Source organism: Lagopus muta, chromosome 5 (assembly GCF_023343835.1).
Source record: "Lagopus muta isolate bLagMut1 chromosome 5, bLagMut1 primary, whole genome shotgun sequence".
NCBI classification, from domain to species: domain Eukaryota; kingdom Metazoa; phylum Chordata; class Aves; order Galliformes; family Phasianidae; genus Lagopus; species Lagopus muta.
The window spans coordinates 13,322,708-13,335,341 of NC_064437.1; the positions used below are offsets into that span (position 1 = coordinate 13,322,708).

The 12,634-nt window shown below is 37.4% G+C and overlaps 1 protein-coding gene across 4 annotated transcripts in view; it reads left to right on the forward strand.

Moving 5' to 3' along the window:
- Positions 1-3,980, forward strand: part of PRKACB (protein kinase cAMP-activated catalytic subunit beta) — a 67,230-nt gene extending 63,250 nt beyond the window's left edge. For all 4 annotated transcript variants that reach the window (XM_048946971.1, XM_048946970.1, XM_048946974.1 and 1 more), the window contains exon 10: positions 2,826-3,980. In XM_048946971.1, coding sequence (XP_048802928.1) covers positions 2,826-2,951 — 126 coding nt within the window. In that variant the 3' untranslated portion in view covers positions 2,952-3,980. The remainder of the gene's footprint in view (positions 1-2,825) is intronic.
- The last annotated feature ends 8,654 nt before the right edge of the window (positions 3,981-12,634 follow it).

Below are 12,634 nucleotides of genomic sequence, written 5' to 3' on the forward strand. Positions count from 1 at the left end.
TTGCTTTTTATTTAATCCCTGCTATAATGGCATCTATAAATACTCCACAGCAGAGAGGAATCTGTTTTCCTTTCCAACTACTTCTTAGCAGTCAGGCTGTGCTTTACTGGGGAGAAACTCTAGCCAAAGCTGAAGTAGCACTCTCTCTGATGAAATGGTATTCTCCCTTTTTGCTCTTGCTCTTGCCTTACCTGTGACTGGAACAGGTTCACATGTATGTATCTTCTGGAGATATTTTCATTCTGACACTACACTGCAGCTGATTGTGGTTTCATAAATTACAGCAGTGACTTACAGAGCCCTTCTGAATCCTGTTTTGTGATATTTTTAGAATGGCTTTCTAGACCTGCCTGGCCAACGTGAAATCTAATGTGGCATTTAATAAGTTTGGTGCCCAGTATGCACTGTGAACTTGCATAAGAATGAAAGTAAAACAGAGAACTTGGGGGTATTTGGAGAGCATGGGGAGCCAGTAGCAAACCAGAGGAGTATAGTAGTGCTTTCAGGGATGAGTAAGACAGGGCTTGGAAAGGACGCTGGGGAAAAGAGGAAGTATGACTGCAGTTCAGCATAGGTCTGTCTTCCAGTAGCTCCAAATCTCCCTCTCCCATGGAAGCTAGTTGAAGCTAGTAATTCTAGTATTCAAAGTCGAAGTTGAATGTTGTCTGTATATTAGTGAGTTACTAGAAATGGATTGTTTAGAAATTATTTGTTCTTTTAAGGCAACCTCTGAATTGCTTTTTTTTCAATAAACGCCAAAAAAGACTGAAATAATTCTGTTGGTGTTGTCCCAGAAGAATCGTGTGGAAGAATCGTTTAGTATTCAGAATTTGATAAAAAGGTTGCATACAATAGAATAACAAACACTTCAAGAAGCTGCTTACCATCATTGAAATGAAACAGTCTTGACTAGAGGCATGAACTTGCTGCTGTAACAGAAGTATTTTAAAGGACAAACTTAGATACTAACAATAGTTTATAAAAAGAAACTGGTTGTTTGGCTACATGAACTGACAGTGCAGTTGTTATGGCATTTGCTTATATATTAATTACTAGAGGACAGGATGCAATTAAGACATCTGATATTCATTGTGTTAAGTATGGATGTTTTAAGAAAAGATTTCCCTCTGCAGAACTGTAATTATCTGCTCTCTGCTTGCTTAATGCCTGTTTACAAGATAATTTTAAACACTATTAGTTTCATTCCATAGTATAGCTCTTTTGGGACACCCAGGCCCCATTATTTTGAAGCATTATAATATAATATAATTTATTATATAAAATTATATTATTGAAGGTAGCATTTTTAGTACACTGCTGTAGAAATTTACTTTTACAGAAACAATAAATATTTTTAAAAGATGAACTGGTACTACAGGCAGAATAGCTGTTATTAGTTTTAAAGGACTGTGTAAAGTGATACAGAAGAACTTCGAAGCTTCTAATTCTACAAAATAAATACAGTAATACTAGAGGTCTGAAACAACAGTGTACATTGTAGTCTCATTTAAGCAATCATTGAAATACAGCAAAAAACTTAAGTTTATGCCAGCTTCACACAAGCTGTTAACACAGCATGGATTTTCCTGCATAAACCTAGTGTTCCTTGGCAGCTAACCAAATAGGAATAATATTGTTATGCTGCAGTCTTAAGTAATACATTCAGTTACTTAATATTTCAGATGAGATAAAATCGTGTTTTCTTTGTGTGCTTGCATGGCTATTTATTAAAATGCTGCTTGATAATGTGGTATACTTAGGGTCAAACAGGTATTTTCACTATAAAACAGTATTATCTCCTGCAATCTCTTTTTAGCTGTTTCTTCAGTGAAGATAATAGGAAAAATGTTGTGAAATACAGACACAAATAGCTGTCTGATGCATCTCATTTGAACACATCCTGTAATTCCAGCAGTAAATAAGACATTTATTGTTCTCCGAGCTTTATTATAAGGCAGTAATTGAAAATTAATTTGGGAAGACGTAAAAATAGAATTTAGATAATGGTAAGTGTGTGGTTAACTAGGTATTTACTGAGGCTGAGAATATTCTCAGGATACATAACCTAAACAGATACCTTGTTTTAGGAACAGTACAGTATGCTCCTGATAACTGTAGCATGGTCCATAAATGCAGAAAGCTCGTGTTATTTTCAAGCACACAGTCTTCTTGGGAAGTTCCTGAGAAAGAGACCTATCTGATCACTTTGCATTTCCCAGTTGTTATAGTTTCGAATTTGCATTGCATCAAGTAATATTTAAATTTTGCATGAAGATGGATAAATTTTCTAAGGTCAACATCAAAAAGTAGCAGGTTCTGTCAGCTTTAAGAAGCAGCAGTATTGAGAATCCTAAAAACAACTGGTTCTAATATATAAATGTGAATTGCTTACTACCATGTAGTTGGCATAAGATGCACAGAATTTCAAAGCCAACAATGTGTTTGTGGATTTGAGAGTATGTGCTGCCTGTCTTTACCAGGAAGATTTTTACTTTTCAGTAAGAGAAGAGGTTTAAGTTACATATGCTTGGAAGTAGAAAGCAGAAAGGAAAGAATTAAATTTGTTATGAAGTGGAAGTATTTTTAAATTTGTGTTTGTCGATGAGGTATTAGACTTTTTTAACATCTATTCATTCATCTAGAGCTACATGTTCTTAGGCTGATTTTATTTATTTGCCACAACTTTTAGCTGGTTTGCTATACTATCTACTTTCTTGGCAGGCCTTGAGAAGTAATGGGAAGATGGCTATGCCTGTTATCATAGTGCTAAATCTGAAGGTATCAGATCGATAACATTTAATGTGCTCTTTTTTTTGTAAACACAGGTAGAAGCTCCATTCATACCAAAGTGCAGAGGCCCTGGAGATACCAGCAACTTTGATGACTATGAAGAAGAAGATATTCGTGCGTCTCTAACAGAAAAATGTGCAAAAGAATTTGCTGATTTTTAGTAGGAGTAGGAGGACAAGATGACATCAGGGCTCACATTGGGATCTTTGCACTCTGTTATCAGATGAGGTGGAGCTGAGACCATCATATGTCAAAACAGTTACCTAGTTACTTCATTCCACAAAGCTGACTGAGGTCTTTATTGCCATCTTCCATGTGTGCGGTTTGCACCAACCCTTCTAACTAGGCACAATTAAGCAAGCACTGTTTGTGCAGTAACACAGAATAATAGACCACTTTCCTACTTAACTTTGGTTTCTGTCGTTCTTTGTTTCTGTGTATTGTTCATTTTTCCCCTTTAAAATGAAGTAGTTTTTTACCCAAGAATGCTCCATTTTATTTTGAATAATGTATTATTTGTGTGAGTGAAATGGAAGGTGTTGCGGCTAGTGTGATTTAGACTGAAGTGAAAGGTAAATGTTGCTTCTAGTCTGTGCCAGCCAATAATTCTTGTCTGTCTCGTGTCTGATGCTACAATTTATAATAATAATTTTTTAGTAGCTCAGACTAAACCTAGCCAACATTTTTAGCGTTTTTGAAGGTAGTATTTATCGCCATATAAATGTCTGCTAAATTAACTTAAAAATGTTTCTTCCTGGGGACTGACCAAAATTCAGTAGAATCAATTGGAAGGCTTAAGTAGGAGACAGTAGCTAGACCCCGTGCCTTGGTTTTCTACATCCCTGCGGTTTTCGTCACTGCCTCCTTCCTTTGTATTTCCACCTAGGCAGTAGGTCAATTGCCATAACCAGACTGTACCACCGAAAGCTTACAGTCTCAAGAGAGGGAGTAATTCCATCTGGTCTGGATTTTGGACCATATTTAACCAAGTCAACTTACCAGCATTTCAGTTGGCCATATGAAATGACTTTTTTAAGAACATTAACCCTAAACTCTTAAAGGAAGTTTTGGTCAGTATTGTAGAGAATGACTCATTTTTATTCTTTTTTCTTTTTTTTTTTTTCTCAGCCAATATTTGGGCTCCCAAAGTATTCTTTGTTTTAAGCCTTTTTTTTTTTTTTTTTTTTAAAGGCATCCTTTAAAAAAAAAATAATAAATAGAAAATGATGTTAAAGCAAAAAAAAAACCACAAAAAGTAAAATGTGCTCTGCCATTGGCTTGTGAAAAGCAAATGGTTTAGCAAATGCAAAATAATGTTCTAGATGCATTGCTGGATGAACACGGTTATTTTTTGTTAGCTGTTAAGAATAAGAGGTTATTGCCAAGTTTTATTCTGGTATACTATATTAGTAAACTGAGGATGGAGTACTGCTACAATCACTTTCTTTTTAATTACAGCACTTCATTCATGAAGAAAAGAGACAAAGTTTAGAAACTGCAACAGCTGGTTTTATTTTATTTTTGTGTCTTCATTTTTAACCTACTTTCTTTCAATCAACCGGAATGTATGGTCACACAGATATAAGCATTTGGGCTTAATTATGTTTTGTATACTCTCACCAACTGACTTAAAAGGTATTGCTGTCATGTGCTAGCTTTGGGCACTTTCACACATTTATTTCAATGTTAATAATCAGTGGCTCAGCACTTTTTTGGGGGTTGCTTTTAAACTTATTCATAGTAGTTTTATTTGTACACTTGATTCTGGCTCTCTCGATGACCTGTCTTAAAACAGCGCATCAAAACAGTTTAAACTAGACTCATACTTCATGACAAATTTACCTGCATACAAGGATGAATTGTTTTTAATAAAACTGAGCTCTATTGATACATAGCCATTGTATTTGTTTGAATGTCAGAGAAAATAAACCACTGACACTCCTTCCTTTTAAACTGTATGACACTCCTTTAAGAAAAGACTTTGTAGACATTTTACAGAAGAGTATGAGGCGTACCATCAAACATTCTCTGTTTAGGTTGTTGAGCATTTTTGCACAACATCTTTAGGAGGCTGATACTGAATGCAGTCTTTGTCCACCCATATTTACATATTTGCAAGAAAAGTATAAGATACTTTGCTGTAGCAAATTTTATGTAACAAAGATATGTCGTCACATTAATAAATTTAAAGAAATCCTTTGTATGAAAATGTTAAGATCTTTTGTATTTCATTTAGACCAAGGACATGCTGCTGTATGCTAGCTGTATGCGATAAATTCTACAGTAACTTTGTTGTCGTTTATGAACTTTAAAAGATTTTAATAAATGTTGGAGATCACAATTTGATTCTGTTATGATTTTAATTTTTAGTCATTGAAAAATTCTGATCAGATTCAGAGATTTTCTGTTTTGTAAAATACTGTACTCAATCATCTTGCGTGTACTATAAGACAAAAGTCTAGGAAATTGGTTCTGACGTGTCTGTCTGATATCCAGAATAAATCTACGTGGGCATAAGTGGGAAAGTCATCTTAATGCCATGATATTATGGTATTTTTTAATTTTATGAAAATCCCGTTAGAAAGTAAAATACTTTTCCAATATGGCATAATAGACTTCAGTATGGAAATGAGATTCTATTTTGGAAAAGGAGGGGAAGTGTGCAATTTCCAAGGCATTAGTGAATACATTTGACAATGTGAGTATTATACAACCCTCTCATTTAAACACAGTCATAAAATATAACTGCAGAATATTATGTTACCTGTATTTAATTTGAAAAATCATTTTCACAATATGGAAAAATTGTATATCTATGACAGTAGAAGCTTGTTAATTTTACACATTTGAGGAATTAAGTGTTGAACTATATGGTATATTTTAATTGTACTCTAGTTGTATGTAACTTTCATTTCCAACATAAAGGATTGTATCTCATTAAGTAAATTGCTTTTTTATTATCTTGTCAGTTGCATTAAAACCCTTATTTTTAAATCCTTTAAAGTATTTTACTAATTTTTGCAAATAATTAGATGTTTTTAAGTGCTGCAATAGTGTGCAATATAGTAAACATTTATATACGGAAGTGCAAATTAAATTATGTACAACTCTCACGCTGCTTCTTTGTGAATCAAAGTGTTGTATGATGAGTCACTGCATCTCACCACACACTGCAACAGGTCTTTGAAACAAGATGAGAAGGTTAGGACCCATACTGCCCTTACTAGCTGGGACCCATTCAGATTTGCACTAGTTAGGATGGTTGGAGAACGCGGTACAGAGCAAAGGCACTTGAAGAAGCCAGTGAGTTGGACTTCTTAGACAATCAAAAGAAAATAAGGTGATCGTTATCAGCAGTATTGTTTGTCTTCATATTTTCACATTCAGACTTGCTGCTTTTTATTAAAGAGAATTGCCTGTTTTTAAATTGTCTGCAGATCCCGCTGTACAAATATGTGCTGTGTCTCATTGTGCTGTGAAACAACTGATAGAAGTAAAGACTGTTAATGGTCTTGGCACTGTCTGTCTGGAGGCTTTTTCTGCAAGTGTTGTTCTGAGAGGCTCTGATACCTCTGTCTGTAAGGCAGCTCCTCCCCAGTTCTGATCAACGCTTCGACTTTTTGCTTATGCTGTGTTTGCTTATACCTACTACTGTGGTTTTGTGGGTTTTTTGTTTCATAGTCTAAACCAGTGTTGCGTTTTAAGAACTTGTTTACTTTTCCTAAAGGTAATCATTTTGCAGTTCCTTAGATGATCTGCTTTTACTAAAACTCCCATGCAAACGCAGCATGTCCAGCAGTAACTTGAAGGTGTCACTGAAATCTGTTCTTCTGATTTGCTGTACTCACAGGGGAGTTGTCCCAGATGAGAATTTGGGAAGATCCAGTCAATAGGAAATTGGTAAAAGCACGATTTTGTTCTGGAGATGGTGTGTGTATAGCTGATCTGGATGTCTGACCAAAAAATGAGAAAAAAAGAATTTAGATTATGACCATTGTAAATGGGTTCCACGAAGATGGTTAAATATCTATAGGATAGTAAGTGTGTCATCTTCCATAGGAATTATATAAAGTGTTCCTTAGAAAGACAAGACAGGTGTCTCAGGAGAAGACCTTAAGATAGCTTATTTTTCTAGCTTTTGAAGTTGATGATGATTGTTTAAATCTGAGGTCTAGTCCCATTTTTATCTTCTCTTGGTATTTGCTTGGTTTGTTCTTATTGTTTTTATTTGGTTGGTTGGTTGTTTTTTTTTTTGTGTGTGTGTGTGTGTGTTGTGTATTTTTTTTCTAGACTACTTAAGCTTTCCTAGTTTACTCTTACAATTCTCTACTATTTAAAGTCTGTACCTAAGGTGAATAACAGCCATTTGAGGCTTCCACTGAATCATTTGGATGAGCTCCCAATGCACTACTTCAAAGTTAGAATAAGTTCCTTTAGAAGCCTTATAGTCTGGATATCTTTTTCCCTCCCTCAGAGGGTCAAATACAAATGTCTGTGGGGGAAAAAAAAAAAAAAAAGAAAAAAAAAAAAAAGTGTTTTCAAAAATTGTGTCTTTCTTTTAAATTTAAAAGCAATTTATTATTTATGGTCAATGAATTATGTAGAAAAGACCCAGAGGTGGACTTGCACATTCCTTATTAGTGCTCAGGTTGCAATTTTCAGTTTTTATAGACAATGTGACAGCAATTCATTAATTGCAAATTCTCTTCAGGTTGAGAAGTAGCCTGTATAAGAGTGATACATCTTGATATATCTATATATGATATATCAATACAGATAAAACAATTCACCCAATAGATGGACATGACTGCAGCGCAAAAGCTCCTTAGGATGAAAAGTTCTTCTCTTAAGGAGTTTGATGACAGAAAACCATATTAGCAGTTTTCCTGTGCTGGGAGAAAGAAGCTAATCTTTTTCCTTTGCTTCCAAAATGCTGGGAAGAACACTGCCAGGGGTTATTTACCCAAGTGGAGCAAGGTCTCAGCGGTCTGGTGTGTAGTGTGGTGCATTTTGAATCCATCTGGTCAGTTTGAAAATTCCAGGAAAAATTACTGGTGAGTAAGACAATATTGAGAAAACTGAAAGCGTTGGCAGAAAGGCTTGATCCTTCACCTCAGCACCAAAGTACTGAATTCAGGAGCCAGAGAGGTTGTTGCCCCAGCAGTTTTCTGGTAACTGGAGAGAGAGAGAGAGAGAGAGAATATATAATCGCTATGTAAATTTGTCCTTAGACAATATTGTTTAAAATGGTGATAGATTGAGATGGAGGGTGTGTTCTACTTCTATGCACCTTGTCAGAATTGCACTCAGCCCACTGTGAAAGCTGCCTGTCACAGCCTGGTTTTAATCCTGAGCCCTTGATGTTGGCATTTTTTTTTTTCACGTAAATGAAAAACATCACAGATGCTTGATGTTTTAGTTTTGCTTGTTCTGTTGCTTTCTTTGGAATAAGATCATAAATAGTGAAAAGGAGTGAAATGAAAGCATTTGTATTATGTAAATGACTTGTAAATAGAGAATATTTAAATGCCTTATAAATCACCTATATCCTACAGGTGTATTTCTCCACATACGGTGATTATTAACCTTTGTGGAAAGAAATCCTCCATAACAAACCGATCCAGTAATCCAGCTTTTACCAGCCTGTGAGTTCTCTCTAGATGCTTCTTCAGAAAGGCACTGGCAAGGTGTGGCCCTTGTTTTTCACTTTCTTCGTATCACTTAGAAAATAAAAATGTGTTCTTTTCTAACTTTCTGCTCATCAGTTTGGTTAGTATTACTTCTGTCATCAGAAGATCCTGGTGGCAGAATCAGCCTAAAGGCTACGTGATATGGTGTCTGCCTGAGGGTGTTTTTTTCACCTCTGTCCTTACCAAGAAAGTTTATGCTGGGAAATACGTCTTTTCTTGAACTTTTTATACTCCAGACTACAATGAAAATCTGCAAATAAAAGGGATCCCGATTCCACTTTAACATGACTTCTCAATTCCAAAATGCTCTGTTTGCATTCATTTGCTTGTAGATGGCACGTGGAAATGATGTGGATCAGGATGTGTGAGAAGTGCCAGCTGTGGTGTGTAGGAAGAACAGGCAGCTTGCACAGTGCCCATGGACAAGTAGTAGCAAAGGAGAAATTCGGGTAGGAGCATTTAGATAATAAGAAGGTAATGTATGCAATACCAACCATGAGTATCTGTTGCTTATCTATTGTGTTTTGCCTTTAAATCTTTTATGAAGTAATTAGTAACTAATGCTTGTAATGTTTTTAACTGGGTTTTATATCAGTAACAAAGAAATTTTTTGCTGCTGACTTGAACAAAAGCGTTTTTCTGTACTATGTCTGCACCAGCTGCATGAAAATTCTCCTAAAAATCCAGGACTGCTTAATTCTATTTTAGTTAGAAGCTAGGGTGAGAGTTTTTTCTGTTTTTAATAGCACCAGTCCCATTTATTTATTACCTGCACTTGAAATTTCAGAAGTCCTGTGCTTTAAACAAAGATTTTTCACAGTAACATCATTTCTAAACTGGTTCACTAAACATACAGTATTAATAAAAAGATGTGTATCTTCTCTGTTAGGGAAGCTGAATACCAATCAAGTTTAGATGCATCTCTATGTTACTTCTACTACTAACCGTAATTGAACTGTTTAAAAGCAAAAAAAAATCCCAACACACTGCCCACTGTTCTGCATGAGGTCAGCACCAGAGCAGCTGGAGAGAAAGTGAAGTTACAGCAACCATGTTCTTCAGGGAGTCTCAGGTCAGAACTCATCAACAATTCAGAGATCAGTAAATGTATATTTTTAAAAGGTCAGCCTCACTGTTACAACCTTAATGAATAACTTCTGAATGCCATGTCTGCTTGTGTTCACATGTGGCTATCTGCATGGTTTGGGTTTTGTTTTGTATCAAAGCAGGGTAGAGAGGAAATCAGGGTCTCCTGCTGCGTGGTGGGAGTGCCCTGCTGCAACAGGGGATTTTCATTCCTGCAGTCACTGGTGCTGTTTGCAATCTCTGTCTGCCTAAACCACGCACACATCCCTTTGTCTTTTGTGTTTGTGCACAAAGTGTAGAACTGCATTGATTGCTTTTAGTTTTCTCATAGTTCAGGGCCTATGGAGCCTTGAACTTCTGACACCAAGATGAATTTGTGAACAAGCTTCTGCTCTTCTTCATTAAGTGTATACCTGGTCCTGAATCTTACTGCCTTCAGCTTCTAAGAAAACCTTTTGATGAGAAGGTGATATATGAATATTACTTTGGTGCTTTTAAGGAAAAATTAATGACGCCTCAGCCTGTGCAGGATCCAGCAGAAGCCTTCATTACATGAACAGCTGTAGAGCAGCTGTTAATGGACCCATGTTTGAAAACAGAGGAAGGCTCAGCACAGCTGCACTGGCACACTTCATTGCTACTGTCAGTTGGCTACTGGAGAAGCTGGGTGCCAGTCTTACCTGCTGGAAAAACAATAAGAATTTGGAAAAATAAGATAGGATTTTTAGAAATGGAGGAGGTGTTTGGGGTTGTCTCTGCAGAAAATATTTTCCAGCTTGTTATCTGTGTGTCTGTGATGGATGTTTCTTTGAACTGAGTGTGGGCCTCTTCTTTGAGCAGTGTTCTGGGAGACCTGCATGGACCTGCAGGTATGCAAATTGCCCTGTCACCACCGATTGCCAAGCAGGGCACTGGGACTGCAAGGCACCCAGCATTTGGCTTTTGATGGTTTCCCAATCATAGATGGGCTTTTTGCCTCTGAGGCAAATAAAAAACAAACCCTCCCAGTAAGTGGTGAGCAAGCCAGCCATCAGATTCCTAGTCTAGTGCTGATTTCTTCACGTAGTATTTAAAATACAGTTTAGATTTTTGTTTGTGTTATTACCTACAACTGATTTTTTTTTCCATTCTTATGTTCAGAAGTGTGGTGTTCTTTTCATTTGCCTCATTTCATATAACCAAACTGCTACCATTCAGATTTCCTGTAGACATAAGCACTATTTCACCAAGTTACCTGAGCTACCCTTATCTAAAATATCTTTATTAAGCTGGATTTTATGATGCTGGTCTTTCAAAGGAATAATTTTTAAAAGCCACTTGCTACATTATCACTTGCCAGGCAATTATGTGGCATGGGGTTGTGTTTTATACAGTGATTTCTTGATATGAAGTACATGCTTAACTAGCAAGTACTTATGTCCAGATAGTAGCTTTGTTAAATATAGAGCAGTTACCAGAATAAGAAGGAGCACGACAAAACAAGTAGGGCAGGAAATTCTAAGTGAAGTGGATATAATTCACGTGCAGGGACATTTGCTTAAGCAGTTCAGCTTTGCAAACCACAGGAAACACAATCAGAAAGGTGCTACTGGCCTTGCACTGTTGTGAGATTTCTTTTGTATCCTTGTGTGAAGAAGGTGCAGTTCCAGACATCTTGTTGGAGATTTATATGTTTACAATAAAGACTGAATACTGTTTACAGTATAAAAATTTCCTGACATAGTAATGCAGGGCATTTGGGGAATGTGTCCCTAAACTGTACTTATGGAGTTAAAAAGCCATTAGTTGATGAATGAGTGTGCTTTTTGCTCACACTGCATCAAGCAGCATGGGCTGTGGGAGCACAGTTCCCTTAGGAGAAATCAGCTGTGCAACCCACAGGGTGCAGCCAGTGCACGCATGAGACACTGGAAAGCACAAACTGCTGGTAGTCCTTGTCCATCTCTGAAAGTGCTGCAGCTTACAACAGCGAGAAATGCAGTGTAAAACAGGAAAAGAGGGCTACGTGATGGAAAGTAATGCTCTGAGCCTTCCTCTACCTATTGTATTTTTCTTTTCTGATGTTAAGAAGCTATAAAAATGACATTCTTAATGACTCCTGCTCAGCTTTGTTCCCACTGAAACTCATGGTCAATCATCAATAAAAGAGAATCAAAAGTTTTGAGGGTCTCCCCATCAGAATAAAGTATGGAGGTCTCACCTCCAGCATGCATCAGGGGAGTTACATGCGTTAGAAGCAAGGGCTGGGTTGGCACACACTACTCTGCTGAATTCTTGGCACAGGATTTCTGCCTTTCTTCCTGCTCCGGGTTGACAGTGCCAGTTTTGGCCTTTTGTTTGGATTTTGTGCAGAACTTCAGAGCAATGTGGAAAGGCTTGGCCATGCAGAGAACTCTGGCAGGTCAGAAGTGGCAGTAATGAAGACACAGCAACCAGGCTTGTAGATGACATTCCTGGCCAGCATAGGATCTCACTGTGCAGACAGGAGCTGGGAACTATCCCTCCATGCCTGAGGAGGGCAGAGCAGGAGGACAGGCATTCAGCAGTTGGTGCTGAGAATTAAGTCAAATGCTGATGCTCCATTCAGGAAAAACAGAAAGCACAGTGGAGCGGAAAATACCTTGTTCTTAACTGAGGAAAGAGTTTTCATTGAATGAAGTGTTGGAAAGGTACAACCAGGGCTGGCAATGGAGATTTTTCCTTTTTCTGGATGCACAGCTTTTGCCAGTGACTGTGGAAAGGACTCTGAGGTACTTCAGGATCCTAGGACAACAAGAAGCAATAATGCTGTATGGGTGTGATGGGTATGTGGTAGAAGTGTAAGTGCAATGTGAACCCGGGGTATTCAGAGCACGTAGGGAAGGCGGAAGGTAAGTAGGTCATTGTGACAAATGAATTCAATTTGAGCTGCAAGCAGCCACTATCAACCTGTGCCACTCTCACACCTGTGACAGGAATTGCTTAAAGTGACCCAATCCTTCCCACACCTCACTTCTTATGATGTCTCTGCCTAAAGCCACATTGCAGGCTCTTGGCAGAGGGTGCCAGTGTCCCTGCGACCAGCCTGA